Below are 26,855 nucleotides of genomic sequence, written 5' to 3'. Positions count from 1 at the left end.
AAAACTGATTGTGACTTTGATTAAATACCAGGTAAACCATCATAAATAAAACCAAATAACAAATATTTGAGAAAAGACCTTTCTTTGTCAGTAAGACTTATGTGGAAAAGATGTTCACAAAGGAGCGAGAGGGGAAGAAAAACTCACAATCCACAGATCAATTTCACTTTGCCAACAGATAAAAAGCATGATAAACTAATTGCATAGTTAAGAGCAAATCGGGAATCTTTTCTAGAACAAGGAAAAATTTACTAAAAATCACTACTTAGAAAGTCAAGCGTCATAAAAGGAAATTATATATAGCTGAATATGTATTTGATTATCCAAAGAAGTTGCTGAAGCTACCCTTACATCCAGGTTCAAAGAGGGGCTGACCATTTACATGCATTTAAAAGTATAATAATGATTTCAAAATTGAAAATAAACATAATGGTTACAGACTTAGGACAACCTCTAGTAATTGTAAATTAGGATGAAAACAACTGCAGGAGGCAGATTATACCATGTCTGTCTGACATTGATTCTTACATTTGCCTCAGAAACATCTGGAATAGATTTTACCACAGAGTACTGGCCTGGACAGAACACAGAGTGTTAGTTACTGTTATGGACACTAAGGAAATTTGACAGTCTGCAGGCAAAGCATGTCAAAACTTCACAAAAATATGAAGACGACTCACAGCACCTTTTAAAAATACAACTAGTGTTATTTTGCATATAAGAAAACTGAATCTTGGACAAGTCATGTCCAACAGATCAGACCTGCAGACATATCCCACCTTGTAGCCCTACGCTGTGATCAACATATTTTCTCCTGCAAAGTCACCCATCACACTATTGAGCAGAAACCAGCTTGGTCAGAGGCTCAGAAGATAATAATTTTAGATTCACAAAACCTATGGATTGCTTGGAAAGAGAGATGAGCACTACAAATTGCATTTCCTAGAGTTGCTGCACATTGAATTCCTGCTATTCCACCACAGGCTTACCTTGAGCATTGTAAACCAGCATCTTGGCTCAGCTCAATGAAAAAGTCTCAGGACTGGGGGGAGGGAAGTGGGAGCGGATATCATTACAGTGAACCACCTGTGGATTAGAAACTTGCATGGACTCTTATCATGCCCCTATTTAGCTATCTGAAGACAATGGCTTGACTTGCAAGATAGTTAGTTTTCACTTACATCTTCTTTACCTTTGGTTATTTCTGAAGCTCCTAAATGTTTTCGGTAAAAAAAACCTCTTGTCATCCCACGACCATGTTTCACCCTTTACTTTAGGAAAGGTATAAAATAAAAGGAACTAAAGTTTCCTCCAGGTGCCATGAAATGACACCTGTTCTCCTGCAAATACTCTCAGTACCTTCTTCTGCCCTGACAACAACCCAGTGTAGATTCAAGGCCATGTGCCTGGGAGAAAAAAAGTGAAAGGAAGTAGTACTTACCACCAGGACAGCACTCAACCGATCACTTTGGACCTGCTGCACTTGGATGCAGGGTCCTGGCACTTGTAACCTTGAGCTGCTGGGAATGTTCCCAGCATCACCATTTGGGATGCTGCTGTTACCAGGCCCAAGACCTACAGATGCCCTGTACAAGTAGGTATGAGTCAGTTTACCCACACCAGTGACTTCCAGCATGTCCGGTGGTAGGTGGGAGCTGGGAAGCATGTGCACGCTATAGCAATACTTTTCATATTCATCAGCTGGGCAGCAGCAGCTCCTGCAGCAGCAAGCCCGGCAGCGGCACAGTCGCACAATGGCAAGAAAGAGGAGGAATGCCGCAAAGATGCAAGAGACACAGGCAAGGGAAACAATCAAGTAGATGTTTGTAGCGTTGAGCAGTGGTGGTGGCTCCCCGCTGTCATCAAAGTCTGGTAGTGCCTGGGGCAGGGTGTCAGCCAGCAGGATGCCCACTGTCACAGTAGAGGAAAGCGGCGGATCCCCATGGTCCCGCACCACCACAACCACCTTGTGCTTGAGGAAGTCAGTGGAGCGCATGGAGCGTGTGGTACGCAGCTCACCAGAGTGCGGTGCCAAGCGGAACAGGGTGGAGTCAGAGGAATGGGCAAGGTGATAGGAAAGCCAGGCATTCTCTGCATTGTCCTCATCATCTGCCACTACTTTGGTCACCAGGTAGTCCTCATCAGCCAGGCGGGGCACAACTTCCACAGCTATTGAGCCATTCTGGCTGGTGGGGTACAGGATGGCTGGGGCATTGTCATTCTGGTCTGAGATGTAAACATTCACAGTTATGGCAGCACTCAAGGATGGTGACCCATTGTCCTTGGCTTCCACTTGGAAATAGAAGCTCCTAAGCTGCTCAAAGTCAAAGGCACATTTGGCATAGATGCTTCCGTTGGACAAGCTCACAGACAAAAGGCTGGCCAGGGCACTGCCTGCAACTGTGGAATTCCTGAGCATGTAAGAGACCCGTCCATTCTCCCCAATATCAGGGTCAGACGCTGAGACCTGGTAGAGAAAAGCACCAAGTGGATTGTTCTCCTCCACAAACACATCAAACGTGTCAGCACTGAAGACAGGAGGGTTATCATTCACATCAGAAATCTGCACCCAAAGTGACTTCTGAGTGGTGATGGGTGGAGAGCCTAAGTCTGTGGCAGTAATGGTGATGTTGTACCCACTGATCAACTCTCGGTCCAGAAGCCCACTGGTGACCAGGCTGTAGTAGCTTTCAAGGGAAGGCTTTAACTGGAAGGGAAGGTTATCAGGAATCTGGCAGGTTACTTTTCCATTCTCCCCAGGGTCTTTATCCATAATACTCAGCAGAGCTATTACTGTGCCAGGAACAGCATCCTCAGGAATGGGACTGGAAAGGGAGGTAATCGTTATCTCTGGGCCATGGTTGTTCACATCAGTGATTTCCACCAGCAGCTTGGCTGTGCTGGACATGCCAAATGCCCCGTTGTCCCTTGCCTCAATAAGCATCTCAAGGAGAGGTCTCTGAACAGCTAAAACGCCATTGACTGTCACCTCCCCAGTTTGCGGGTGAATTGAGAACGTTCGCTGTAGATCAGCAGAAGTAGTATTGCTAAATGAATACCTGACCTCTCCATTTGGACCTTCATCCAAGTCTGCAGCATGCACTTGCACTACCAAAGTGCCACTGGGGGAGTTTTCCAAGATACTCGCCCTGTAGACTGAGTGTTCAAATTCTGGTGCGTTGTCATTGGTATCCAGCACAGTCACAATGACTGGGACATCACTGGACTTTGGAGGATCCCCACCATCTTTGGCTGTAAGGACAAGTCTGTGAGTGGCTTGCTGCTCCCTGTCTAAGGCTTTCTTCAGCACCAATTCAGGATATTTACTCCCATCCCCACGTGTCTGCATTTCCAAATGGAAATGTTCATCAGGGCTCAGAGTATAGTTCTGGACACTGTTGGTACCTTCATCAAGATCTTGGGCATTTGGGAGTGTAAACCGTGCCCCAGGTGACAGGAACTCAGGCACGTTTATATGATATTCACTTAAAGGAAAGCTGGGGGAATTGTCATTTATGTCCAAGACTTTAAATTCCATCCTGTAAAGCTCTAGAGGGTTTTCTAACACGAGTTCGTAATTCAGAAGACAGGCAGACTTTAATTCACAAAGCTGCTCTCTGTCTATGGGCTCATTAACAGACAAAGCCCCCGTGCTGGCATTTATATTAAAATATTGCTTACTTGAACCGGTGATCATGCGAAATTTCCGAGCTGAAAGTGTAGCTGCATCTATTCCTAAATCCTTCGCTATGTTCCCAACAGACGCTCCACTCTCTGTTTCTTCGGCGATGGAATACACTACTTGCCCGTTCGCGGTGCAGCAAATAAGGCAGAAGACCATTAAATAGACCCGCATTCTTCCTCCCCTGGCTCAGCTCCCCGAAGACCGGCTCAGCAGGAACATAATCCAGAATTTCAGCAAACCCCCCGAAGTTCCCAGCGCGATGCGAATGGACACCGGGGCGCACCGGCGGCAAGGTGAGAAGTTCGCTGCAGGCGCCCCGGCTCCGCGGCGGCTTCCCCCCCCACCGCCCCGCGCCGCCGGCTGCCGTGCGGGGAGAGGCGGCAGCTCCACTGCGCTGCGCCCGCCGCCGCTCGCTGTGACCGGCGCCGCGGTACCCCGAGCGCCTCTTACACGCGCGGCGGCCGTGGCGCCACCCAGAGGCCGCGGCGACCCCTGCGTTGCCGGGGGTGGGGGCTGCGCTCCCCCCGCCGCTGCCGGCCCACGGCTCCCGCGGCCTTTTGCCCCCCCCCTTTTTGTTTTTTCTTTTTTTTTTTTTTTTTCTTATTTTTAAACGCTCCCATGACGATCCAGGAGGGCTCCGGGCCCCCGAGCCCGCGGCACGGATGTGCTTTCGTGAAGGAGAGATGCAGAGCATACACGCCCCCCACCTCCCTCCGCTCCTTGCAGGAGGGGCAGCGAGAGGATGCGCTGCCGCACGCTGTCAGAGTACCGCGGTGGAGAAGAAACGCGTATGAGAAGTGACAGGCATCGGCTAAACATGGGTCAGGACAGTCCAGGCAGGCTCCGGCTGAGCACAACATTTCCCAGAGGGCTTTTAAGAGCACAATTAAAGGCGGCAGTCGACTCTACCCCTGTTAAACTTAGAGGAAAAAAAAAGAAAAAAATAATAAAAAGAAAAAGCGTCTTTCCTGCTTCGTCTTCTAGTCAAGGTAAATTAACACGGATTATATTGGAGAAAAGAAGGGTCTCTCCTCTGACAGTCCCCAGTCGGATCACCCACAGCCACAGACGAGCTCCCATCCAGCCCGTCAAAGCAGGATGGGGATGGCTCGAGTGGGTGGGGGAAAGTGGGAGGCTGCGGCAGTCGAATTAGTTGTAGAGAAGTAAATATCGGCGCCAGAGAAGTCTTGCATTTAGGACATGCCCAGGAGCCGGGCGGAGAGACGAGCTCATATCACATAAAGATAGCAGAAGACGACTGAAAAAAATCAACGCGCTCTGTTCCCCGACTTTCTGCACGGAGGGCACAGCTAGCGACTACCCTCGTAAGCAGGTGGGAGAGGCCAGAAAGCATTTCAAAATACCTTCCTGGAATTACCTTCGGCAGCAATTTACACAGATGGGCCTCAAGCGCTGACAACCCCTCCGGTCTCCTCCATTTCCAGCTGCCTTCTCTGAGAGCTTATTATCATAAGATACTGATCGATCAAAAGCAAGAGGCTATAAATATGCGACAAAGACAGATCCTAACCCTCTTGCATTTGCTGTGTTTCTTTATGTAGCAGAGATTTTTCCGGGCAAGTGAAAAAGAACATTTCAATTATACATAGTATCAAATAGGAGAAAATTGGGAGCACAGCCAGAAGTTGTACATTAAATAAAAAGAAAAAAAAAATCGATACATCTGTTTGCATCCTCAAAACTCAGCAAAACCTCCCAGTGAAAAACTACCCTTCTCGCACCGGGGCAAGCCTTAGTCAACCCCAGCACAAGTATCTGCGGATATTATGATTCTATTTTTTTAAACTCCAGGTGCCCCTGGCAGTACTGAATATTGCATTTTACTTCTACTGCGTTGACACTACAGCACCCGTTAGAGTTGCAGGAGGAGGGGGGAGGGGGAACCTGGGGGAGGAGGAACCAGGGGGAGGGGGCTGAGTGCAGGAGCTGCTGTGCATTCACCTTAATTCTGACACTACGTAAACTGCACACAGTATACAATGTAAATATTTTTCATACGCTATTTACCTTAGCTTTTTTTTTTTGCTTGATTGTGAACTGCAGAAATCCCCAATTCCCACCTAATCACCATAAAATTGTCATCCAGACTCCCCCACCCTAACTTTACCCTACACTCGTTTTCTGCCAAGATATCTACAGTATACGAAAAAGTTGCTGGTTTTACTGCTCTGTAGTGATGCACAGTCATTATAAACACCCTGATTCAATACAATAACATCTATTAAAGTCACAGGAAAGAGTGATAAATTAACATTGGCCCGCGCAAAAAATAAGCCCATTCATCTGGGAAGGCTAGGGTAGAAGGGTGTTGGTGTCCCAGGTGCACACACGGGTAAAACACACAGACCCTACTGACCCATCTGTGACCAGGTTTGCAACAAAGAAACCCAGGAATTTTGGGCCCAAGATCCTCTTGATGAGCAGAGAGATCCACTCAAAGGCAGATTTTCTTTAAATCTTAATATTGGAATAACAAGCAGTGGTTATGCATACCAGTGCCTGAAATACCAGCAGTGCCAGAAGAAACCGATTCATAAGCAATGGCCAAAATCAGTCAAAGTAATTATACATTTGCCTCTTTCCTTTTGAGAAGTATCTGCCAGCCTACGTTGATTTTTGTCTTTAACTCACTCATTTATCACCTGAAATAACTTCTTCAGTTTTCTGCTATATCGCTTTTATTTTGAATATTAGGCAACACTATGCCTAATGCTTGATTACAGGGCTCTAAAGGAACCTGCCTTTGATTCTCTCTTTTTAAGGAGATTCTTAAACCTTACAGTCCTGCTTCAGTAGTTCGGCATTCAGTCCTACTGTCGTCTCCCACTCTCTGGTGTGGACAGTGAGTCCCCAGCACTCAGGCAGCTTCACTCACTGGAACATGCGTGTTGCCAGCAGCATCTCAACACCCAGCTACTCCCCACTCCTGCCGCAACACCTTCCTGGTCCAGCCCGGATGAGGGCCTGATCCACGCACCACTCAGGGAGACAGCTCTGGGTCACAGCCAAAATCCGGTGCTTAGTAATATTAAATATCTAAAGTCGGTTACACCACAGCCACTCCTGCCATGAAGGGAGTAACACTGTTGTGCCGTGGGGGCAGAATCCAGCCTTGTCCTGTGTATGAAGTCACTGCTCTGTTCACCAGAGTCCCAGGCCTGTTCCTCCATGCCTGTTGGTTCTCTACCAACAACATCCAGTTGCCCCGGCGGTCTCAAGGGTACCTTTACACTTAGTTTTTCCACTCTCACTCTTGTTTGGCCACCCTTACACCATCTTTTCAATCTCCATTCTCAAAAGGTCTCTTCTCCATCTTAAATCACTCACCCTAATTACGTTATTTTGCACATTAAACACCTTTAATGGTGTTTAATTATTTAAATGGCGTTTAATAAGACACTTCCTTTGGTATCACAGCGGATAATGAATGTAATCACCGTTTAAAACCCCTCGTCTTTGACCTCACGTTTGCCTTCAATCTCCCATTTCCGAGCCGTTCTCTGTTCCATTCCCCCAGCTTGACCCATTCTTAAGGCCGGTTTGACCCGACTCGCCGAGGAATTCAACTTTTTGCGATCCCGAGGGCATGGTCCGGGACCTCCGCGGTTTCACCCACTGCTACACAACCCCCTCATCATCTTCTGCTCCCGGTCGTGCTGACAGAGCGCTTCCTCCACGTCCCATCTCCCAACAGGTGGTTGCAGTGCTGCATTTACACCACCCCAAAGCCCCGACTATCCCTTACGTACTCCTCACGCCCCGTCTTATATTTTCAGCCAATCATCCCCTTTTCCAGCAATAAGACGTCATTAGTCCAGCCGTGCACGTTGTGTTCGTAATAATGGTAGCGGCAAGAGGAAATTGTTAAACCAGCAAAGACAAAAATAGAAAGGTGAATAGTAAAACTGGGTTACCTCTGGGTTGTGGAGCACGTGGCTGCACCACACGGAATGTCACTCGTGTTTGAACATCATTATCTACGTCAGCGATGATTTTAATGCGGTGCCTTCGGCGGAGGTTTGCAGGACATCTCCCGCTCTGTACTGAGGCTTGGGAAAATCCCTGGGGCGCCCACCAGAACCGAGGGGCCCCAGTGGTGCTAAATTAGGACACGACGCTTCAGCAGGAGACAGCAGAAGGGACTGAATCTGTTCGAGGGAGACAGCCCTGCGATTTCTGCTCCGAGGGGAACTGATGAGCTCTCCGCGCCGGCAGCTGTCTCCGGCTCGACCGGCAGCCCCAGCGCTCATCTCCACCCGGAAAGGAGCACAAGAGTAATTAAGGTCTGCCTACAGACTGAGGAAGAGTTCCGGTCTTCCTCAGACTGAGCCCAAATCGCCAGCGCTGAGCCGTCGACTGAGGTACAGGGACCCACCTGTCGCCTTTCGCATGTGGGCTCCTCCGGGCAGGGATGAAGGCAAGGATCCCCAACGACCCGAAACACTGGGGTCCCGTTCGGGACCCGGCGTGGCAGGCAGCCCGCGCTGTCTCCCGTGGGAGCCCCCCGGCTCCATGGGCTGTCTCAGCTCCGCGCCTCCCCCGGTGAAAGGGGCAGCAGAGCAGCTCTATTGGCTGCAGAGCCGTGATTATCCGCTGTTGTTCCCGCAGCTCCGACTCCCCCGCTCCGCGGATGCAGGCTCTGCCTGCTGGGAGAGCGGGCAGCGATGTCGGGTTTACCCTTCAACAAGCCGCGTGAGCTCGCAGCTGCTACTTGGGGACAGCGGGAGCGGAGATGACTATAAAGAGCCCGGGAGAACAACCTCGTACGCAGAGGATTTCTAGATTTCAGTGAATCCCACGAAAATCCTCGTTGCCCGCAGCAAGCCACAGAAATACAGACTCAGAACGTGGTATTCGCTATATTGCTCGCAAAAAGTCGTTTCTCGAACGCGAGGGTGGAGATTGATCTATTTACTCCCAGTCAGAGACCGCTGAGCTTGGCAAGAAGATGCCGGAGGGACAAGAGCGACAGCGGGTACGGGGGACCAGTCCCAGTCGTGCCGGCAGAGCAGCTCCGAGTCGAGCACCCGGTGTCTCTCGCAACTCCTCCGGCAGCCGTGCCGGGCATTTCCCTGCCCGTAAAATTCCCACTTCTAAGGCTGCAAAGCAGCCTCCGGCCACCGCAGCGGTGCTGTCGCTGCAGCCGCGCGTCCTCCGCCGCTCCCCGCTCCCAGAGCCTCCCGCGGAAGCGCTCCACAGCGCACCCGGCTGCCACGATTGCACTGTGCCTGGTAACATCACTATTAGTCAGCGTCATTCTCCAAATCAATATGAGGCGGAAAGGAGAGCCTGGGCTTGCAGCGACTGACAGCCCTGCGCGAAATTGTTATCTTTTATTCAACTATATCTGGATATTCTAGCGCCTTCTGTTAATGACTCCTTCCCAGACTATGCTGCGAAGTAAGAGCACCCACGAAGTTAACATTGCTTTACACTTCTAAAAGAAATACTGAAATATTTCCTGCCAGTGTACGTCCATAATAAATCTCGTTCAGATCGTCAATTCACTACTGCAGTCTGAGAAACCGTACGGAAGCCAAAGCACGCCGCGACTCAAACGCTCGGCATTCAGAGGCTCCACATCGCCCATAGCCATAGAGCCCAAGGAAACGAGTTGCTTCCTAGACCTGTGCGCAAGTGCCGAATTTTTCCATCCTCTTCTACAGAACTAGTTAAACCTTATAAACCTAACCAGATGATCCTCCTTTAGGAGATCGCGGTTTGCCCTTCCTGATTTCTATCACATCCATGTGATTAAGGAAAGAAAGTGACAGCTGTACAGCTCTTGGGATAAGTTTTGCTACTCACAAATGAAGGTAGTTCACGCTTACTTAAGAGGTGATGACGCACTCCTCTTAAGCACGTCAGCTATCGGCCGTGATCAAAGGAGACTAGAAACACATTCCCCAGCAAATACACAAAGAACTCAAACGTAAAGCCCTAAGGGATCTAAAATAGGTACAAGAAGGAAAGAGAAATCTCTGGGACACGCTCACGTTTTTCTATGGGTCAGCGGGAGATAACCTACTCCTATGATTTTTTTTCCAGACAGACATGAAGTTTTTAGCTTTCTTAACTGGATTTCGGTACCCCTATAAGCACCATTCTTGCCGATTTGGAACAAACGACCTGCGATTTTATTTTTTTAATCCACGTCCTTCGTGTAAAACACTTCTATTGGTACAAAACCCAACAAAATATACGTGCTCAAAAGAAATATACCGCGTTACAGATACCACTTTGCCACAAAACTAGGGCAATTGTCCAAATTGTCTTTGGCGAATTGAACGTGGAACACGAAAAAGAATGACATAAAGGTACTGCTTGTTCTCACTACTCCGTCAGCCCCAAAGATTTCGTTTTTACGCTATAAAAATCAGGTATAAGACATTTTCGCTTTTCTCTGTAAAAGCCGCATCCAGCTTCTAACATCGAACAAGGAACAGAAAACGTGATCCTAATGTCTCATCCCAGAGTGCTTTGGAGCTGGTCTTGATAAGAACAGAGTCAATTCCGTGCCATTAGTGCGTGGCCAGGATCAGCTGCTTCGATAATGCTGTTAAAACAACGCCGTATTAAGCAATCACTCTCCACACAGGAAAATCAATGTCCAAATGAGTATCGAAAACTTCTTTCCAGATGAATCTCTGTTCCTCTGCTTCTTCTGCTCTACTGCTAGGAGAACCAAAACTCTTCATTCTACCATATCTAGACTATTCAATATCGCATATAGAAACTCTTCCTCTCTTGACTCCCACCAACTTAATTTTCGGTTCTACTTACTACAGCACGTTTCTGGGGTGGATGGGGTAGAGCAGAAGCCACAACACTACGAAGAGAGCGGGATCAGATCTTGGGGAGAGGCATAGCGAGGCGACGGAGCATCCTCTCCCTCAAACAGTTCTCCACTTTTTCATAAAGCATCCTGTGTCTCACTCCAATTTCTCGCACCTTTTCAGCGCACTTCCAGAGTCAGAACAGTACTCACGACCTCCACCAACGTTTCTTTCTCCCACTGCACCCCGTAACTGCCAGTTCATGAACTTCAGCTTCTAAAGGTTCGCATAACCCACCGACCAATAAGCTCAGAATCAGTAAAAGCTTGACCGAGCCTCGGCGCATATGAACACAACATTCATCAAACGAAGAGTAATAACAACTGGTTTCAAAGATAATTAATACCCCACCCACGTTTGCCCTGAGGGAGCCACTAAACTCCTGGGGACCTCCCGGATATTTTCACACGTTGAAAGACACTGATAAAAGGATATAGAAGACCTGCAAATCCTCCTACCACCACTTGACGACACATAGCGAAGACGAAAAACCCAACAAACATACGGCGCTAAGAATAAGTTTAACTATAAAGTTCTACGCAAGGGGGGAGGGGGAAAAGAAAAAGAAAAAGGAAACAGCAATTCTATGAAGCATTCGAGTAGTCAAACACCGAAATTGCCAACGGCGAACACGCATGTCTAACGGGGATCACTACAGCCACATCCAAGAGCAATAAAAGGACAAGACTCGCAATGTAAAATCCTTACCACAGAAAACGTGTTTAGTACGCAAGCGATCGATGAAAAGAGACAAGTAAATGGAATTAACCGAGAGAGGAGAAAAAAAATTAATATTTGCGAATACACTTACCACGCCTGAAGCAAGCGGGGAGAGAGACGGCCCCTTCCCAACAGAACCGTTTTCTGCCGCGGGACCGGGCGGCGGCGGCGGGAAGTTGGGGCTGAAAACCATCAGGTCGCTCTTGCCCGCGCCGTCCGCCACGCACAGGCTCCGGCTCTGCCGCTGCGAGTACGACCAGCTCCCCACTTCGCTGGTGCACACCAGCGTCGCCGCACCGGGCCCCGACAGCACGGCCGCCCGCGGCGCCCACCGCGACGCCACGTACAGCACCACCGCCAGCAGGAACAGGCTCGACACCGCGCAGATCGCCACCACCAGCCACACGTTCGTCGCCGCAGACGATGACACCGACGCGCCGCCCTCCGCCGGACGCAGCCCTACCCCCGACAACGACGAGCCCGCGGCCGCCAGCGCCGCCTCGCCGCCCTCCACCAGCGACACGCTCAGCGTGGCCGTGGCCGAGAGCGACGGCTCCCCGTGGTCACGCACCACGATCACCAGCCGCTGCCGCGGGCCGTCCGCCTCCTCCAGCGCCCGCGCCGTGCTCACCTCGCCGCTGTACAGCCCCACGCGGAACGGGCCCTTCCCCCGCGGCTCCCACAGCTCGTAGCGCAGCCACGCGTTGTAGCCCGAGTCCGCGTCCACCGCCCGGATCTTCGCCACCACCTGCCCCGCCGGCGTCCCCCACGACGCCCACACCGACCCCGACCCCGGCGCCGCCTCCGACGACGACCCAGACCACGCGCCGCCGCCCGACGCCGGCAGCAGCGCCGGCGCGTTGTCGTTCTCGTCCACCACGAAGACCTGCACCGTGGCGTTGCCGCACAGCGACGGCTCCCCCGCGTCCACCGCACGCACCTCGAACTGCAGCACCTGCACCTCCTCGTAGTCCAACGGCCGCAGCGCCCACAGCCGCCCGCTCTCCGCGTCCACCGACACGTAGCTCGACGCCGACCGCCACCCCCCGCCCGACGACGCGCCCCCGACACCGCCCTCCCACACCGAGTAGCTCACGCGCCCGTTGCCCGCCTCGTCCGGGTCCCGCGCCCACACACGCGCCAGCTCCGCGCCCGCCGCGTTGTTCTCCCGCGCCAGCACCGTGTACACCGCCTGCGCGAACGCCGGCGCGTTGTCGTTCACGTCCGACACCGGCACACGCACCCCGCGACTGGCGCGCAGCGGCGGCGACCCGCCGTCCTCCGCACGCACCTCCACCTCGTACTCCGACACCCGCTCCCGGTCCAGCGCCTCCCGCAGCACCAGCGAGTACGACCCCGCGAACGTCGACACCAGACCGAACGGCGACGCCGGCCACACCGCGCACCGCACGCGCCCGTTCGACCCCGAGTCCCGGTCCGACACGCTCAGCAGCGCCACCACCGTCCCCACCGCCGCGTCCTCCGACACCGGCACCGACAGCGACGTCACCCACACCTCCGGTGCGTTGTCGTTCACGTCCAACACCTCCAGCTCCACGCTGCAGTGGCCCGATAACGGAGGGAAGCCTTTGTCTCTTGCTTCTACCGTGATCTCGTAACTACCCTTTTCTTCGTGGTCTAACTTCCCCCGAAGTCTGATTTCTCCTTTGATTTCATCGATAGTGAACATTTCTTTAACTTCTGCAGTGACGTGCCTACTAAATAAATACATAATATCACTATTGATCCCTTCGTCCAAATCCGTGGCACTGACCGTGGTTAACAGAGTTCGGGGCTCTGAACCCTCTAAGACTTTTACACTGTAAACCGACTGGTTGAACTGGGGCGCGTTGTCGTTGGCGTCCAGCACCGAAATCAATAGCTCCATCGTGCCCGTCAGCGACGGATGGCCACCGTCACTCGCCGTCAACACCAAACGGTGCACAGGCAAAGTCTCGCGGTCCAGCGGTTTCGTTAGAACAAGTGCCAAAGATGCGCTCTGGTCGTTATTACCCCGATGATCAATAGTGAAATGCTCGCTGGGCCTGAGTGTATAGGAGAGCTGCGCGTTCGCTCCGATATCTGCATCCGATGCGCCCTCCAGCGGGAACCGGGACCCCGGCAGCGACGATTCCGCCATGCTAAAGGCTTCTTCCTTAACGCGAAAGAGCGGGGCGTTGTCGTTGATGTCAGTCACCTCCAGCTCCACGTGGAAGACGCGCAGCGGCCGATCCACCAGCACCTCCAGGCGCAGGGCGCACGGCGCGCTCTTCCCGCACAGCTCCTCCCGGTCCAGACGCGAGCTCACCACCAGCGCCCCGCTCGCCCCGCTCACCTCCACGCTCGCACGACGGCCCTGCGATACCAGACGCAGGCGCCGCGACTCCGCATCGCCCGCCTCCAGGCCCAGGTCCTGCGACAGACGACCCACCACCGTCCCGGCCTTGGCTTCCTCCGGCACCGAGTACCGCACCTGACCAGCGACCAGTGCCCACGCCGCCTGCACCACCAGCATCCGCAACACGGCACACCAATTCACGCCCATCGCCGCCGCCCAAGCAGCCGCCGACACCCGCACGGGCCCTGCACGGCTCCCAGCCGCCGCCCGGACGGCCCCCTCCAAGGCTCCCCGGCTGGCGCGGGGCTCTGCTCCGCGTTCCGCCGCCCTGCCCGGCCCTGCCCGCCGCATCCTTCCTCCGGCTGACTGCAGCCGTGACAGCGGCTCGGGGAGGAGCTGCCGCCCTCCTGCGCGTTGACGGCGCCTTCGCGGCCAACAGCGGCACCTGGTGTCCGACCGCGGGTGCTTCTGCGGGCAGACGCCTCCTGCCGCGCTCCCGGGGCCCGCAGCGGCGCTCCGATCGTAGAAGGACGGGCCGTGGCTCCGCCGCTCGGCCGACAAGCTCCGCGATTTCCCTTCGTCAAAACCGATAATAGGTGACAATAGAACCTTCTCTTTTCTCTTTCTCGTCTGTTTTCGTCTCTTTCCTCGTTGTTTTCCTCGTGTCCTCATTGCGCCTTCCTCGTCTCTTTCCTCATCTCCTCCTCAGCTCCTTCTCGTCCCCTCCTCTTTCCCTCTTCTCTTTCTCTTCTCTAAAGGCACTTTAATTGATATATACTTTCCACGATGTTTCCTAAGTGCCTACATTAACCAACGAATCACACCTGGGAAGGTCTTCACTGAGAAGAACCTACCCCGCTTCTGCTTTCCTGACTGACTTTGTCTTCTCTACATGTTTAGGAGTCATAACTCGGTTTCCTCATTGATTTCTCCTTTGTGAAGAGAAGTTAGCTCTTTCCTCTACAGAAGAAGATTGTATCCTTGATCTTCCATCTATGGGAAGTACTCAGGTCTCCAGAAGACATAGATTCACGTTACATTTTTTTTTAGTCTAGTGAAGCAACGCTAAAAACAATCAGAAATTGCTTACTTTTTCATGTTTTTGCAACAGTGATGTAGCTCAGCAATCCCATGCACTCTCCTTGGTTTTCATACAGTAAATAATAGAGGACATCATATTACAAAAATCTGTGCTTGTCCATAACAGAATGGTTTTGCCTTTTGAAGTATAGGTCCAACCTAAGAAACCAGCAATGCATACAAATTCCAAAGACTTTCAACTCCATCCATGACTCCCCTATGTCAGGCTAAACATAAACCACATACCTCAAATCGTCTTCAAAGTGTGAAATAGCTCAGAGAATCTGAACTCCCTAGTAGTCTTGATGTGTCACAGTAAACTATTTCCTGTAAGTTTTATTCCCCACTTCTAACTGCACAATGAATGACAAGCTCTTTCTTACCTTTTTAGGCAGGTAGGCACTCACTGTACAGTAAAACAATGTGCCTGTTACTGATGGAGATGAGCTGTTGCAGGATACAGTACGGTCATCCACCCGTCATGTAACTGAAGACAGCACAAAAGGGTTGTGCCGCTGCTGTGGCAAGGCACAGTTCATCTTACAACATGTTCCCAGGCTCCCACCTCATCCACTGCCATAAATGCATCAGAGCTCCTTCTCTACACAACCACAGGCACTTAGCTGCTACCCCACCATGCAGGCCAGGCAGTAACACAAAACTGATGATTTCACACAGTAGTTATCTGCTGGTTCCACCACGAAAGCATCAATGATGCAACAGGAGGTCAAAACAAAATGAAGATGTCAAATGCTAAAAAAATCCAAGGTCTGACAATAGGTCATCTTTAGTTACACTTGTTGCTATTCTAACAGTTGCCTTGATTTATTTCCAGGTCTCCATTGTCAGGGCCGAGTCCAGGGATCACTGTTCATGATTTCAGGGAAGCAGGGCTGGAAAAGCAAACAGGTTTTGTCCAGCCTCTCACATCCCTGCCAGCATTTCTGTATGCCCTTCTATGACGACGGAAACAGAAATGAAACTTGAAATCTCATGGCATTCTCTCGAGGTAAACATCACCTTGAGAGACTATAAGACAATGAACCACAGTGATGGCATGGGTCACGAATTCTGAAATCAAGCAGTCAACACTATTTGGTAGCACAGCTCTTGCTCACAATTACTGACACATCTCCCGAGAAAGGCAAGCTAAGCCATGCTTTCTATGGGGGAATCAGGAGTTTCCAATGTCTTCTCAGTTCTTACTCACATGATTATTATAAAGCACACACGCAACAGGACACAAAATAACAGTTCATTTTAAACAGTATTCTCAGGAAGGAAAAAAAAAAAGAAAGGAAATACAAAGCCTATCATTGGAACTAGTGCATGGAACTAGCATAGTCGGAACCATAGCTGAGATACTTCTACAAATATATTTGCCCACCAGAAACAAGTCCTCTAGCAATACATCTTGCCTAATATAGCGCTATAGCTGCACCTTTTTCACACCTACCTTGTTTTGTGCTCTTATGTCTTTCACTACTTTGTATTAGAAAGGGAAAGGGGCAACGTAAAATGTTTCTACTATCTTTTCAATGCCCATGGAACTACAGTAATGCCGTAGTACTTCGCAAATTAATATATGCCATGCAGGTGAACAGAGAAGAACCTGAAGTACCATCTACAGTCACGTTGCATGATCACTATTTCAGAAAAGAATCAAGAAGGAGGACAGACTTCTGATTAAGAAAAGACTGGAAACCAGCACTTTGCAGCAGCCAAAAGCAAAAAGTTCATTAAAACTGCAAAAAGTTCATTAAAACTGCCCTATCTGCAAGACAGGAAAATGCACACAAATGAAGACACTCCATAAATATGAAAGAAGGCTGAAAGATGCACTCGGAGTTGTGATTAACTACACACATGGCAGGGAAACCAAACCTGGTCACTCGAGCAAGAGAAGGTCAACACTACAGTCAGGCAGAGATCTTTGCCAGGAACTGTGCCATTTAATAGTTCATAAAGGGATCTCAAAAAGTCATGGAGACTGATGTAACAAAGATTACAAGAGATGTTACCCTACAGAGCAGTTATCTCTGCTGAGAAGAACTGCAGAAAGAGTTAATGACCCTGAAGACCTAGGTGGGAAAATGGCAAAGACACCACAAAAGCTGAGCAGATGAAGAAAAAAAGTGAGGCCTCAATAAAAACTGTGACTGACTCTGAAACAGCCATTTAAGGTTCTGAAATTACACCTTTGGCATAGAGAAGACAGCTAGGTGAATATAGCCACTCTGTTCTGAGTGCTAATCAAAAAGCTAAGACTTACGAGACCACAGAAGAAAACAATGAATTTCATTCAACTTTATGAAAAAATAAGGTTCACCAACACTTTGAATATTTTGTGGAGGTCCTGCCCCGCTTAACAGGGAAAGAAGAAGAGAGAAGACCAGGACGAGTTTCAGAGAAGGCCAGCAGGGTGACCAAAGATTCAGAGCACCTTCTGTTTGAGGAATATTTCCTCGTGTTAAAAAATAAAAGAATAATAGGGAATACGACAGAGCTCTTAAAAGCAGAAGTACCATGAAGAAAGAAGGTGTAAAGACATGAAAAAACTAGATAGCTCAACACTGCAAGAAAACCCATCCAGCTTCAACATGTCCACTTTTCAGGACGGGTTTGAACTGGACATTTCACAAATCCTTTCAATCCCAACTTATACGCTCGATCTCCCCATATACCGTACAAAAGACACAAGGTACTAAAGAAAACAGGACCCTACCCTAACGCACCTTCAGCTAGAAATAAAGAACTAAATCATCACGTGAAGATATTAGCATTGAAGTTTGACGCTATGGAAAATGTGTAAAACAATTCCTCTCCCAAGGAAGAGGGAAAAGTGGCATAAAAATTGCTTCAGTGAAACACCTTACAGAGGAAGAAAACAAAAGGAACACTGCAGTCAGCAGTCGGAGAGAAAGCACCAGACAAGCACCCACCGCCCGCGGGACACGCGGGCTCAGCCCGCCTGCCCAGAGGAGCCTGCCACATCAAATCACGTATTTTGCAAAGGAGAATCAGAGAGGAGGAGAACAAATTATTTGATAAGAAAACAGATCTGATAAAAACACGATGAGTAGTCAGCAAAGCAAGAGGCGGGAGGCACGGCAAGAACATGAAGGCAGATGAAAGGTCCCATTCACATCCTTAAGCACCCGACAACTACCCACCACACCCGGAACAAGCGCGATCAGACCGCCTCCCAGCAGCGCCTACCCAGGGGACGCGACAGGAGGGTTAGAAGCGCGAGAAGGCGGAAGGGGCGAGAAAGGGAGGGCCACTGACCGTGTCCAGGAGAGCGGGCGCCTCCGGATGCGACTCCTTCGCCGCGGGGACGGGCGGCGGCGGCGGCGCCGGCGGGAAGTTGGGGCTGAAAACCATCAGGTCGCTCTTGCCCGCGCCGTCCGCCACGCACAGGCTCCGGCTCTGCCGCTGCGAGTACGACCAGCTCCCCACTTCGCTGGTGCACACCAGCGTCGCCGCACCGGGCCCCGACAGCACGGCCGCCCGCGGCGCCCACCGCGACGCCACGTACAGCACCACCGCCAGCAGGAACAGGCTCGACACCGCGCAGATCGCCACCACCAGCCACACGTTCGTCGCCGCAGACGACGACACCGACGCGCCGCCCTCCGCCGGACGCAGCCCTACCCCCGACAACGACGACGACGACGACGAGCCCGCGGCCGCCAGCGCCGCCTCGCCGCCCTCCACTAGCGACACGCTCAGCGTGGCCGTGGCCGAGAGCGACGGCTCCCCGTGGTCACGCACCACGATCACCAGCCGCTGCCGCGGGCCGTCCGCCTCCTCCAGCGCCCGCGCCGTGCTCACCTCGCCGCTGTACAGCCCCACGCGGAACGGGCCCTTCCCCCGCGGCTCCCACAGCTCGTAGCGCAGCCACGCGTTGTAGCCCGAGTCCGCGTCCACCGCCCGGATCTTCGCCACCACCTGCCCCGCCGGCGTCCCCCACGACGCCCACGCCCACGCCCACACCGACCCCGACCCCGGCACCGACGCCGCCTCCGACGACGACCCGGACCACGCGCCGCCGCCCGACGTCGGCAGCAGCGCCGGCGCGTTGTCGTTCTCGTCCACCACGAAGACCTGCACCGTGGCGTTGCCGCACAGCGACGGCTCCCCCGCGTCCACCGCACGCACCTCGAACTGCAGCACCTGCACCTCCTCGTAGTCCAACGGCCGCAGCGCCCACAGCCGCCCGCTCTCCGCGTCCACCGACACGTAGCTCGACGCCGACCGCCACCCCCCGCCCGACGACGCGCCCCCGACACCCCCCTCCCACACCGAGTAGCTCACGCGCCCGTTGCCCGCCTCGTCCGGGTCCCGCGCCCACACACGCGCCAGCTCCGCGCCCGCCGCGTTGTTCTCCCGCGCCAGCACCGTGTACACCGCCTGCGCGAACGCCGGCGCGTTGTCGTTCACGTCCGACACCGGCACACGCACCCCGCGACTGGCGCGCAGCGGCGGCGACCCGCCGTCCTCCGCGCGCACCTCCACCTCGTACTCCGACACCCGCTCCCGGTCCAGCGCCTCCCGCAGCACCAGCGAGTACGACCCCGCGAACGTCGACACCAGACCGAACGGCGACGCCGGCCACACCGCGCACCGCACGCGCCCGTTCGACCCCGAGTCCCGGTCCGACACGCTCAGCAGCGCCACCACCGTCCCCACCGCCGCGTCCTCCGACACCGGCACCGACAGCGACGTCACCCACACCTCCGGCGCGTTGTCGTTCACGTCCAACACCTCCAGCACCACCTTGCAGTGACCCGATAACGGAGGGAAGCCCTTGTCTCTTGCTTCTACCGTGATCTCGTAACTACCCTTTTCTTCGTAGTCTAACTTCCCCCGAAGTCTGATTTCTCCTTTGTTTTCGTCGATAGTGAACATTTCTTTAACTTCTGCAGTGACGTGCCTACTAAATAAATACACAATATCCCTATTGATCCCTTCGTCCAAATCCGTGGCACTGACCGTGGTTAAGAGAGTCCCGGGCTCCGAACCCTCTAAAATTTTTACGTTATAAACTGATTGGTTGAATTGGGGCGTGTTGTCGTTCACATCCAGCACCGAGATCAACAGCTCCACCGTGCCCGTCAGCGACGGATGGCCACCGTCACTCGCCGTCAACACCAAACGGTGCACGGGCAAGGTCTCGCGGTCCAGCGGTTTCGTTAGAACAAGTGCCAAAGACGCGCTCTGGTCGTTATTACCCCGATGATCAATAGTGAAATGCTCGCTGGGGCTGAGTGTATAGGAGAGCTGCGCGTTGGCTCCGATATCTGCATCCGACGCGCCCTCCAGCGGGAACCGGGACCCCGGCAGCGTGGTTAATTCAGCCATGCTAAAGGCTTCTTCCTTAACGCGAAAGAGCGGGGCGTTGTCGTTGATGTCGGTCACCTCCAGCTCCACGTGGAAGACGCGCAGCGGCCGCTCCACCAGCACCTCCAGGCGCAGGGCGCACGGCACGCTCTTCCCGCACAGCTCCTCCCGGTCCAGACGCGAGCTCACCACCAGCGCCCCGCTCGCCCCGCTCACCTCCACGCTCGCACGACGGCCCTGCGACACCAGACGCAGGCGCCGCGACTCCGCATCGCCCGCCTCCAGGCCCAGGTCCTGCGACAGACGACCCACCACCGTCCCGGCCTTGGCTTCCTCCGGCACCGAGTACCGCACCTGACCAGCGACCAGTGCCCACGCCGCCTGCACCACCACCACCACCCGCAACACGGAACACCAACTCACGACCATCGCCGCCGCCCAAGCAGCAGCCGCCGCCCGCACGGGCCCCGCACGGCTCCCCGCCGCCGCCCGGACGCACCGGCTCTCCTCACCGCCCCGCGCCGCCCCCCCGCGCTCACAGCCGGGCTCTCCGCCGCACCGGGGCGGAGCCGCCTCAACGCTCCCACGCCGTTTCTGAGCCTGCAGCGACACCGTGTGCTGCTCCGACGCCTCACACGCTCCATCCACACCGCCGACCGCGTCCTCGGACCCGGGCTCGTCACCTCCTCTCTCGTCTCTTCCTCCATTTCGCCTCATTTTTCTTTCTTCCTTGCTTTCTCTTTCTTTGCTTGAATACATTCCTGCATTTTTTATTCCTCTCCTTCTTTCTTTTTTAATTTCTTTATTTTTTCATTAATCTTGCCCCTTTTTTCGTGCTCTTTCTACTATGCTTTCTTTCTTCCTCCTCTTACTTCTTTTTTTTCTTCCTTTTCCTTCTTCTCTTCCTTCTTCTTTCCATTCTTACCCTGCTGTGACCTATTCTTACCTACCCTTTCCCTTCTCCTTCCATCCTTATCTCTTGTTTACCCCCGCTGGCAGCTCCCTCTTCGCCTCCGGCGCCGCGGCGGACGCCATCAAAGACTGAACCATCAGCACTACTAAGGGGGCATCGGCGCCGGAGCGCGGTACTCTAACCAAGGGGGAGGCTGTTAGGGACCGACTGCATCTAGAGAAAACCGGGCTGCACCCTGGTATTCTCCTTCATAATTTCTTCCTTTCCCATCTTCCTTCCTTTATTAATTCCCTGCCTCATTTATTCCTTCCCCCTTTCTTTATTTCTGTTCTTTTTCGCCTTTGCCAGCATGTTTTCTATATGACGACATTACACCCGCCACGGAGCATGAACATGCCCTCAGGCAAGAGCTCTTTTCTCTTCCTCACCACTTTTCGACATACTTACACCGCGTTCCTGAGTACTGAAGAAGCTGAGGTCCTCAACTCCATTAACCATGCATCATGGTTAATCTCCTCTATCATGTTCCTTCCTTCCTTCGTTCCTTCTATCTTTCCTTCCTCTTCGTTCTTTCTTCTTTGTTTGCTTTCCCCCTTCTATAGATTCCTTTTCTTCTTCCCTTCTCGTTTTTTCCTTCTTCCTTTCTCCTTCTTCCTCTCTTCCTTTTCTATTTTCTCTTTCTTCTTTCTTGTGGTTGTCTTCCTTTTCCTTTCCTGCTCTGTCCTGCCTCCCATTGTCTTCTGCTTCCATCCTTCTCTCTTCTTTTCTTTTTCCCTTTACCAAAATATTTTCCACATCACTACACCACACTTGATATAAAGCATGGGAATGGCCTTTGGCAAGAGTTTTCATTCCTTTTCACTTCCGAATTCCATGCCTCAGGACCGGGAACAAATTTCCTGCTTTCCCATGGTCTATGCAATACAGGCAGACTATGCCTGCACCTACCCATCCCTCCCCTTCTGGAAGAAGACAACACTCTTCAGCCTCCAGTCCACTCAAGGACCCACCAAATAATACAGCAAGGCTGTGTTGGAAAAGAACAGCTCTGCTACACCACAACAGAATCCACCACCCTCGGAAATACAAGCCCCACATACCTGGACATCTGCACAAACAGGTTTCAATGAGCACAAATAACTTACGGGAGTCTTTCCTTCGGGAACTCAAACCCATCACAGACCAGCATGAAAATCCTCCAACACAGTATCTCAGGGAAGATCTATTCTTCTGGCTTCATTTTTGACTTGCACGATGAATGGCAAGCTCTTGCTGTCCCTTTCAGGCAGGCATGCGCTGCCAGAACAACACACCAAGATCCTCAGTACCCTGGGGCATTAGTCCCCAGGAATATGGATCCATCATCAGCATGAGCCAACTGTCACACAGCCAGACAAAAGCCACCAAGGTAACATCATGACATTTTCAGTGAGAACATCCCCACGAAACCCCACATCCACTCAGAGAAATGCACTGCGGTCCCTCCTCCCTCCATCCTTGCTGCCACCTGATCACGCTGTGCCTGGAAGGAGAAGGAAAGGAACCACAGCAGGCAATAGTGCTTTGCTGCTCCAAATGTACACACATTGCAATGCACGGAACATTCGGTTGGTCCAACATAAAGATACCATGACTGAATAGGAACAGAAGTACATCTGTCTCTCAGACTCATCTTCTTTAGGTAGGAGCGACTTACCTGGTTGCTACTTCAGAATAAGAAATATTTTCAGAACAAGAGAATTGGTTCTACGGCACATTTTCCATTAACATGATCAGAACTTTCTGAGGGACCCGGACAAAAAAAATTAGATTCTGCAAAAGCCTTAAAATCACGGGACAGTGCGTAGTGCTCCCTTATGCACTTCTGCCACAGAGGAAGTAGAAGGGACACCTGAAAGCTAAGGACATTCTCTCAACACCAACCTCAGCTCAGGAGAGTGCAAAAACCACCCCCCACACTGATGCCAAATGGCACAAAGCTCTACAACCAGGCAGCTGCAAAATTGTGCTGTCTGCATCTCATCCACTGTTACCAACACGTTGCCAATGTGAGAGAAGAAAAACAAAAAGGTGGCAAATTTTACTGAGAGCAGAGAACCAAAGGAATCCATTCCACTGGTTAGAAACACAGGGCTTGCCAACATCTTGAATACACAGAGCACTTCTTCCCCTGCCTAGCAAGATAAAGGAATGAGCAGAGAGAACACCGAGGAGAGCTTTACAGAGGACAAAGTGATCCAAATTTCAGAACCTACCTGTTTGACCAAAAACATGACACGTTCAGGAGCAAATGATTAAAGGAACCTATGGCAGATGTCTTCACATGACATAGGAATACCACAGAGGACAAAATGGCGTTAGGGTTTCCAGAATTCTGGAAGACCTGAAAGGAACCTGAGCAAGTACGGCTCCACGTCAGGCCTCTTCTCAAGATTTTCTACGGGCATCCTCGAGGACACACCATCGGAAATGAGATCTCCAGCTAAATCGACATTACCTACTCCTTCCACAATGACACAGACCGTTACACAGACACCCAGCATCTCCATTTCCATCAGGCAAGACTCTTCCCCACTCAAAGTCATCCTCCCAGTGGTGCTTACCCAGGCCCAACTCTGTGCCACTAGGAGCATCACTGACACAATACCCAGACATTGTTCCATCAAAATAACATTCCCCAGCATCGCTCTGAGCATCACACAGGCCTTCACATATGCTCACCTTCCCTCATTATCGGCACAAAGAATATATGGACAGATGCAAAGTCACTCACTCTTTGGCAGACTCTTCCCAGATGCCTGAACTTCACACAAAATACTTTCTGCCTTTTCAGCATTTTCAGGTGCAAACTCCACAGAGCTGCACATTACAGTTCTTAAAGATTCTGTCATTACAGCTGTGACAGCTCAGATCCCAGTCCACACAGATTTGATTCTTCAAGAGAAACACACCAAATGTTGAAGTCTAAGTGTGCTCACAATATCAACGGTGTGGGAAAATTTATACCATAGAAAACCAGAGCTGGGCTGCTCTGCAGGGTTTGGTGTGTACGTGCACATATCAGAACAAGCCACATGCACGAGGACACAGCATCTCTACTGAGGTGACTGTGCAGGTGCACAAGTAGGGGCAGTTGAGAGTACAAAGATTATACCCACCTCATCATCTTGTGCCCTTAAAAATCCTGCCTGAGGAGCACAGAATCGTCATGGGAACATCAATGGCTGTGAAAGCTGCTACAGATGCCCACCACTACACCAGATTGACGCTCTACCCTCCCACTACACCCTTCCCAAAACAAGAGGGAAAAGGTCCATCAGCTAGTATTCAGCAGTCTGCATGTCTCCCCCTCTTACCAACACAGAGCCTACATCAGGATAACAGAAGCACAAGGGGCTGTCTCTGGTGCAAGATATTCATAACCTCAAAAGACATTGTGAGCATTTCAATGCAACGTTCTGTCACAACATCAGGAGGTCCTCAAAGTCCAGACCTTTGGAGCCTGTGAAAGCATCCAGCAGAAGAATACTCTGAAGCCATCCTGCCTCATGCTTCCTTCTAAGCATCCCCCATTCCCCACTCTGGGACATGTGTTCTCAAGACAAGCACATCTCCCATTCTTGTATGCTTATGACATGACCCTTGGGCTTGCCCAAGGATTTCCAAACCTTTTCTATGACAGAAAACCAGTGCTGGGCTGCTCTGCAGGGTTTTGCAGGTACGTGCATGTATCAGAACACGTTGGTGACAAAAGGACACACTACCTCTGTCGATGCCACTGGTGCAAGTACAAAAGTAGGGGAAGCCAAACTCCTTCTCTGCCCTTACAAATCCTTCCTGAGGAGGATCAAGGAACCATCATGACAATATCAACAGCTGCCGAAGCTCATTTACACGCCCACCACAAAACAATGACAGCAGATTGAAGCACTACCCTCCCACAATACCTTTCCCAAGACAGCAGTGAAAGTGTTCATCAAACAGTATTCCACAGTCTGCACCTCAACCCCCACTTACCAACATATTGCCACCTCGGGTAGGCAGCAGCACAAGGGACTTTCTCTGGTAGGAAATGTGGACATTGTGGGCATTTCAATACCACACACTGCCTCAAGATCCATAAGGCCTCCAACTCCAGACATCTTTAGACCCTGAGAAAGGAACCTTGGCGGCAATACTCTGTGCCCATCCTGTCTCATGCACTCCTCTAGGCATCCTCCATTCAACAGTCTGTGACATGCATTCTCAACACAAGCACATCATCTCCCATTCTTGTCCTCTTATGACATGGCCCATTGTTTTCCCAAGAATTTCCAGTTCCTTCACACAAGGCTTCCGATAAGCAAGGGCACCCTTCGCATCACGTAATGGCCAGGCCTTACACAGTGCCACTGACACATTCACCTCTGTCACATGACACAGTTCCCTTTCCCACCTCAATGCTCAATTGACTTTTGTTTACCATTACCATCCATGACAGCACCATAAAAAACATACAGAAAGAACCATCCACATGGTGTCCAGCAAACTCTCGGCAGTTGACCCTTCATGTTAGGCAATGCTTCAGCAATTTCAGAGGAAAATGTTACAGACCTGAGAGCAATAGTCTTTGTAGAGGTCATGTCGGCAAAACTCTAATAGCAATAGGCACTGATTTCATGCTGAGAGAAACTAACCCTCTTGTTGACAAGAACACCAATCTAGCGGATGATATCTACTGTGTAGCATAATTGGGTTGAGAGGGGTTTTGTTGTTGAAAAGAGAATTAAGGGTGTTGCTACTAATGCAAATAACGAAAGAATATGAGAACAGGTCAGTGCACATCAAGCCACCAGTCCAGCCAGGAATGCAAGTTCACAGGACATTGTGGGCATGTCAGTATCGCACGCTATCTCAAGACACAGAAGGGCTCCAACTTCAGACACCCTGGGAGCCTGTGAGAGGATCCTGGGCAGGAAGATTCGGTGCCCTTCCTGCCTCATGCGCTTCTCTAGGCATCCTCCATTCCCCATTCTGGGATGTGTGTTCTCAAGACAAATAGATCATCTCCCACTATTGCCTTATGACACGGGCCATGGTCTTCCCAAGGATTTCCAGTTCCTTCACACAAGTCTTCCCACTGCTCAAGGTCACCCTTCACAACAAGAGATGGACATGCCCTACTCCCACATTTACCTCTGCTACAAGACACAGCTTCCTTTCCCACCTCAGGGCTCACTCCAGATTTTCCAAACCCTTCCCAGCAATGAGACCACCATAAAAAAACATGTGGATGGTGGTGTCATTTAGACCACATCCAGCAGACTCTCTAATCTTTCTAAAGGTGATATCAGAACAGCTCATTGTAGAGAGCGATAAGGTCTTCCCTCAGATTCCTTTTCTCCAGGGTAAACAACCCCACTCCCTCAGCCACACCTCATAAGACTTGTTCTCCAGAACCCTCACAACCTTCATTGCCCTTCTCTGGACACGATCCAGCACCTCAATGTCTTTCTTCTTCTGAGGGGGCAAAACTGGACACAGCACTCCAGGTGGGGCCTTACCAGTGCCGAGTACAGAGGGACGATCACTTCCATAGTCCTGCTGACATTATTCCCAATGCCGGCCAGGATGCTCTTGGCCTTCTTGGCCACCTGGGAACACTGCTGGCTCACATTCAGCCAGCAGTAAACCAACACCCCCAGGTCCTTTTCTGCCAGGCAGCTCTCCAGCATCTCTGCCCCAAGCCTTTAGTGCTGCATGGGGGTTGGTGTAATCCAAGAACAGGACATGGCACTTGGCCTTGTTCAACCTCATGCCATTGGCCTCAGCCCATCAATCCAGCCTGTCCACATCCCTCTGCAGAGCCTTTCTACCCTCAAGCAGGTCCACGCTCCTGCCCAAATTGGTGTTGGCTGCAAACTTCCTGAGGGTGCCTTT

The 26,855-nt window shown here is 51.6% G+C and overlaps 1 protein-coding gene across 17 annotated transcripts in view; it reads right to left on the bottom strand.

Moving 5' to 3' along the window:
• Positions 1-26,855, bottom strand: part of LOC141749921 (protocadherin alpha-C2-like) — a 175,749-nt gene that overhangs the window by 81,429 nt on the left and 67,465 nt on the right. For 2 of the 17 annotated variants that reach the window (XM_074604206.1, XM_074604209.1), the window contains exon 1: positions 17,969-22,943. The exons of 12 other annotated variants lie outside the window; for them this stretch is intronic. In XM_074604206.1, coding sequence (XP_074460307.1) covers positions 17,969-20,782 — 2,814 coding nt within the window. In that variant the 5' untranslated portion in view covers positions 20,783-22,943. Of the gene's footprint in view, positions 1-1,441; positions 4,107-11,353; positions 16,117-17,968; positions 22,944-26,855 lie in introns of those variants that run through there. 3 more of the 17 variants (XM_074604205.1, XM_074604207.1, XM_074604213.1) reach the window with 2 other exon arrangements.

This window comes from Larus michahellis, chromosome 11, assembly GCF_964199755.1.
Source record: "Larus michahellis chromosome 11, bLarMic1.1, whole genome shotgun sequence".
Lineage (NCBI taxonomy): Eukaryota > Metazoa > Chordata > Aves > Charadriiformes > Laridae > Larus > Larus michahellis.
The sequence above is the reverse complement of the archived record's forward strand: the minus strand, read 5'-3'. Positions and strand labels throughout refer to the sequence as shown.